General features: G+C 38.9%; 1 protein-coding gene across 1 annotated transcript; it reads left to right on the top strand.

Annotated features, from left to right (window-relative positions):
• The first annotated feature begins 1,211 nt into the window (after nucleotides 1–1,211).
• LOC129682586 (keratin-associated protein 6-2-like) lies at nucleotides 1,212–1,517 on the top strand. Its single transcript, XM_055615022.1, has one exon. The coding sequence runs from the start codon at nucleotides 1,212–1,214 to the stop codon at nucleotides 1,515–1,517; it is 306 nt and encodes a 101-aa protein (XP_055470997.1).
• Nucleotides 1,518–5,979: the final 4,462 nt, after the last annotated feature.

Genomic DNA, 5,979 nt, shown 5'->3' with positions numbered 1-5,979 from the left:
TCCCCTTTCCCTAGTCCAATGAAAGGGGAAGACCTCCTCCCCTGCCATTTAACCTTAGCTTATCAAGTCTTATCAAGACTGCCTGGATCTTCTTCCTCTGTGTTCCTGCAAGTCCACATCTCCAGGGGGAAGTGATCAAAGAACATATTTTCTTATCTGTGTGATATTTAAAAGTTTTACAAAAGCTTTTCAGTTTCATGAGGTCCCATTTATTGATTGCTAATCTTAGAGCCTCTACTGTTGGTGTTCTGTTCAGGAAGTTGTGTGCCAATGAGGTTAAGCCTCTTCCCAACTTTTTCTTCTAACAGGTGTAGTGTATCTGGTGTTATGTTGAGGTCTTTGATACTTGGACTTTGGTTTTGTGCAGGTGATAAATATGAATCTATTTACATTTTCTATATGTAGACATCTAGTTGGACCAGCATCATTTGTTGAAGATGCTATCTTTTTTCCATTGTATAGTTTTGGCTTCTTTGTCAAAAATTGAGTATCGGTAGGTATATGGGTTTATTCCATACTGATAAAGCTTGTGTTTTTAAAGGTGCCTCAACAGGAAGACATATTTTGACACAGAAAACAAGAGATAAGAGAAAGGATGTTGAGGTTCTCTGCATCTTACTGTGTCTGGTATTGGAGGAAAGAAGAATTTGTAAGGCTCACATACAGAGAGCACATTCACTGCTTCTGTAAGTCATAAAAGCCCAATAGATTCTTTTCTACTTGAATTATCAGATGCATGGTTTCTGCAGAGATGCTGGGCAGAGGTAGTCATAAAAGTGCAGATGGGTAGGAGAAAAAGGAAAAAAAAAGAAGAGAGGGTGGAGAGGGAGGTAGAGGGGAGAGAATGAGAACTTTCCTCATATTTTCTTCAAACCTTGCTATGTAAGTTACACATTGGGTGATAGATGTAAAAATTAATTTTATGCTTGGGAGCATGATTTGACTGAGGAACCCATCTAAAGAGAAAATTGAAATGATGCTCTTTAAATGAAATGAGAGTTTACAGAGTAATGTACTCATTTTAAGCAAACCATTATTGGTTGTCAACAGTGACTAGAATGTAATAGTTTAAATGTTTGTTAGTTAAGTCAGGAATGAATGGTATGCTCTGACAATTACTGGCAGTATATAAAGGCCCCAGGATGGTAGAGGCATCCACACTTGAGAAATAATTCTTTTCTAACCCAAGTGAATTCTCCCTTTTTGACAATATGTGTTGTAACTACTACGGCAGCTCCTGTGGCTATGGCTCAGGCTATGGCTGTGGCTACGGCTCAGGCTATGGCTGTGGCTACGGCTCAGGCTATGGCTGTGGCTATGGCTCAGGCTATGGCTCTGGCTATGGCTGTGGCTACGGATCTGGCTATGGCTGTGGCTACGGATCTGGCTATGGCTGTGGCTATGGATCTGGCTATGGCTGTGGCTACGGATCTGGCTATGGCTGTGGCTCCTATTACAGGTCTAGCTGCTGTAGCTACCGACCATCTTGCTACAGAAGATGCTATTCTTGCTGTTAGAACACCCCCAAGAGGGGACCAGTTGCTTCTGAACGGACACTCCTGAAGATAATGTTTCTTTAAACACCAATGGCCAAGATCTGTATGTCCAAGGACTTAGAAACTTGACAAAGTCTTTGACCTCCAGCTGCACATTTTAGAAAGCATCGTGGAATCTGCACTGTCACCCAACTGGTTCTGCTTTCTTGCTTTCTGCTTCTGTTGTCTGAATGTGTTAATGGCTGTAACATCTACAGTTGGAAATGTGACTTATTTTCAATAAAATTAATCTTGGTTTTTAACAAAGCTTTGCGTATTTGCTTGTGAGATGCTCCTGCTTTGACTTACTTGAAAACTGAGTTAACTGCATTGGCTGAAATTTGCAAACCACCTGATTTGATACTTGTTAGCCCTTGTATTTTGCATCAATAACGTCTTCTCTAAGTGCTGTCTATGCACATCTCAGAACTTCATCTAAGCACAAGCCACGGAGTATTTCTGCACGGAGCTTTGGAAATGGCTCTGTGTCTCAACTGGGGATGGGATGGATAAGACAGGAAGGAGGATACGTACACAAGAGGCTATGGCAAATGCTACAGGGGTAGTAGATATAGCCTGAAGGCTTAACAGATAAATGAAACTAGAGGGATTATTTTCAGAGTTATTGAGGAGTTAAAGTTATACTTGAAGGAGCAAAACCTAGGAAAAAGAAAAGTTAGAGGAAAAGTATGTTATATATTCTGCATCTGATAGAAATGCAAATACCTATTGAATTCAGCCAAGTGATTTGATTCACCTAAACAGCAAGTGTTTTTGAACAGGCTGCATCCTAGATAAAATAAAATAAAAGCATTACAAATGAGGGGCTGGAAAGATAGCTCAGTGGTTAAGAGCACTGGTTGTTCTTCTAAAGTACCTGGGTTTATTCCCAGCACCACATAGCAGCTCACAAATGACTATAATTTCAGTTCCAGGGGATCTGAAACTCTAATTCAGACATACATGCAGGCAGAACACCAATGTACATGAAATGAAAATAAATAATAAATTGTTTTTAAAAGTATTACAGGTGAGTTGTGTGCTCGTGGTGTTTGCTTCACAATAGAGAAGGTAGGAAGACAGTCACTAGTGAGGACACATACTGATACATAGCTGCAGCTCAGTAGGAAAGAGTACGTATGTGTCAGTAAGACAGTTCAGGCATGTATTTTGAAGTTGTGCTCTTTGAGGTAATACTAAAAGTTGACACTAGCAAAGAAAGGCAAATAAATTTAGTAACAAATGCTAAGGAGAAAAAGAAATTTCTTATTAGCATCAGGTGAAGACACCAGAAGCAATGTTCAGACATGGCTACTGTACATGTGAAATGTGGCAAGTATGAAATGAAGTGCCAAATGCTACACCAGCTGCCAGTCACCCTATCAATAGGGTTCTCTTGGATGGAATTGAATATGATGGTGGGATTCATTCATTCTTGCACTTACTTATTTTTATTATATATTTCTTTTATTGAAAATATATTTTTTTCTTAAATACTATATCAGGATTGCGGTTTCCTCTCCCTCTACTTCCAGTTCCTTCCCATCATCTTTCCTCCCATTTGTATCTACACCCTTCTATCTCTCATTAGAAATCAAATACGTTTTTAAGGAATAGAAATATGATATGATATGATATAATATAATATAATATGATAAAATAAAAACAGAATCTTGAAATTGGACAAAACAAACAAACACACCAACAAACAAACAGAATGGAAAGAGCCCAGGAAAAAGTATAAGAAACATATATAGACATAGAAATTCACTTTTTCTCTTTCTCAGGATCCCATAAAAACATAAAACTGGAAGTGATAATACGTATGCAAAGGACCTGGAGACAGGGAGAGAGAAAGAGAGAGAGAGAGAGAGAGAGAGAGAGAGAGAGAGAGATACAGAGAGACAGAGACAGTGAGAGCACAGAGAATAAAGTTAAAAATTAATTTAATTAATTTTTTTTAAAGAAAAGGAACGAAGAAAAAGCTGTGACACTATGAGGTAAGCATCCTTCGAAGACGTTGTTGAATCAGCTCTCTTTTGACCATCTACTGCTGGGCATGCAGCCTACATTTAAGAGTAGTCTATTTCCCCAGTGAGACTCCCCTGGAGAAAACTGTTTTCATTTGTAAGTGGTTATCAGTTGTAGGTAGTACCTGGGTTAGGGAAGGGAAGGTTAGGTTAGGCACAGGCTAAGCATGTGCCTGGGGAGTCCATTAGAAGACAGCTGATCCCCTGGAGCTGTAGTTACAGGCAAATGTGAGCTTCCTGATGTCAGTCTTAAGCCGTGAGCTATTATCTTCTGGTAGAGCAAGTGCTTTAGACTTATCCATGTTAGCCAGCATTCATATCAACACATGGACACACACATGCTCACACTCTTTTTTACCCCCACCCCAGACATACACACAGAGAGAAGGGATAGAGGGAAAGAAAAATGGGGGGGGGGAGAGAAGGAAGAGTGGAGGGATGGAGAGAAAGAGGGGGCAAGTCATTCAGAAAAACTACCAGTGGTGCAAACCAACTACAGCTCTTATAAAACAGCTGGACTGGGAGATACAGAAGCTCAAAATTTAGAAATGTCAATTCCTGTAGACTGTTTAATGGATTTGTTTTTGTGTGTTGGCATAAATGGTACCTAGAAGTAGATGAAAATGTATACCTGAATGACTGGTGATACATAATTAGGAGTTTAACATTACAGATGTGCTCTCTGTCACTCTAGAGACAGTAAGGTTGAAGTGAATGGATGGTGACAGCTTTCTTTCCAATACATGATTCATTACAATCAAGATTGACTTCCTTATCAGGTGATTTACAAATGGATTGTTTCAAACTATGTGGCTGACATATTATTAGAGTTATTTTGGGGGAATTATCTGAGCTCAGGAAGCAAGGAGGAATAACACAATCCTATATATCTATACCCATTCCAGGTTACCATGTATTAGAGACACAGTGCAGCTTTGATGTTTGCTTATAAAAATGGTAGTGCTGATTCTAGAACAATGCAGAAATGGAGGCTCTCCCGCACTTAGCATTTTTTTTTTTCCTGTAGTGACCCATCATTGATTTGGCATATAAAAAGACCTTCAGTTCTATCACTAAGGCTCAACCACTCACAGTGTTAGAGACCCTTGAATTTTTTCCCAGTGTGCTAGTGAACTTTTCCACTTCTTCAGTTGTTTTCCTTTGAAACCCTCTCTTTATTTTTGAGGATATAATGTATTTACATCATTTCCCCTTCCCTTTCCTCCCTACAAATGCACCCATATACCTCTCCTTGCTATCTTTAAATGTCACGACCCCCTTTTTCATTAATTGTTATTACACGAACATTTATACGTATACACATATTAAAATGTAACCTGCTTAGTTTCTAAAATGTTGTTTGAATGCAAATTTCATAGCTGACCATTTGGTATTGGATAATAGGTTGCTGTACACTGTACTTGTGCCTGGAGAACATTTCTCCCACTCCGAGCATTCCTTCATAGCATGTAGTCTTGAATGGAGGGTTGGGGCCTTATAGTCTTTTTCCTGCCCGTTTTGACATGTTTACTGTTGTTGTCCTTGTGCAGCTTATGTTGGGGACTTCCCAGGGGTAGGTTCTGACCTTAGTAAGGGACACAGCAATCTTCCTGTTCTTCTGCAGTGTTCTCTGAGTCTTAGGTGCGCCATGCAAAATTCCAAAGGGAAGATGCAGCCTAGTTATGGTGCCCCTGAACTGTGAAAGAAGTTGGAGTCTTGCCAAGTGGAACAACAAAAGGGATAGACTGTACAACTAACTACTGCCTGTACTTTAGATAAACGCATAGTTTCGCTCACCAGCATCTAGTAATAAAACTAATAAAACACATTTAATTACATTGTTACTCATTACTAAAGAATTTATCTATCTTCTAAAAGTATTGGGTAAATGTAACAAAATCATATTATAAAAAAGATCAGAGTATTGTTATAGTATAGTTACGCACAAGAGTGTCTAGGAAATTAAAAAAAATCAAAAGAAAGTCCAAAACTAAGAATAAAAATAAGTTGTATAGCTAAAATATTGAGGATGAATAAAAGCGAGTTGGAGCCTTCCTGTCAGGGGAGACTGGGGAGATACATTTTGGAATTGTCAATATGCTGGGAGATTTGATTTGCTGCCTTTGTATTTTGTGGAGGAAATGTAATCTCTAGATAGGTCAAGGTAAGGGTAGGCAGAATTCCAAGATGTCTCTCTCTCTTTTTTTTTTTAAATATAACTTAGTTTATTGTATCAGAAGTTCAAAATTTTAACATTCATCAATGGAGTTCTTTTTTTTAATTTTATTTTTTTCTTATCAGTTACATTTTATTAACTCTGTATCCCAGCTGTGTTCCGATCCCTCATTCCCTCCCATTCCCTCCCTCCCTCCCTCATCTCCACAGTGCCCCTTGCCAAGTCCACTGATAGGGGG

The sequence above is a fragment of the Psammomys obesus genome, unplaced genomic scaffold (genome assembly GCF_907164565.1).
Source record: "Psammomys obesus unplaced genomic scaffold, mPsaObe1.curated_primary_1811, whole genome shotgun sequence".
In the NCBI taxonomy this organism is placed as follows: domain Eukaryota; kingdom Metazoa; phylum Chordata; class Mammalia; order Rodentia; family Muridae; genus Psammomys; species Psammomys obesus.
This window is presented reverse-complemented; position numbering and strand designations above follow the sequence as displayed.

What these genes read in the sequence shown, in the direction of transcription:
- LOC129682586 (XM_055615022.1), top strand. Translation starts at nt 1,212, where the DNA reads ATGTGTTGTAACTACTACGGCAGCTCCTGTGGCTATGGCTCAGGCTAT.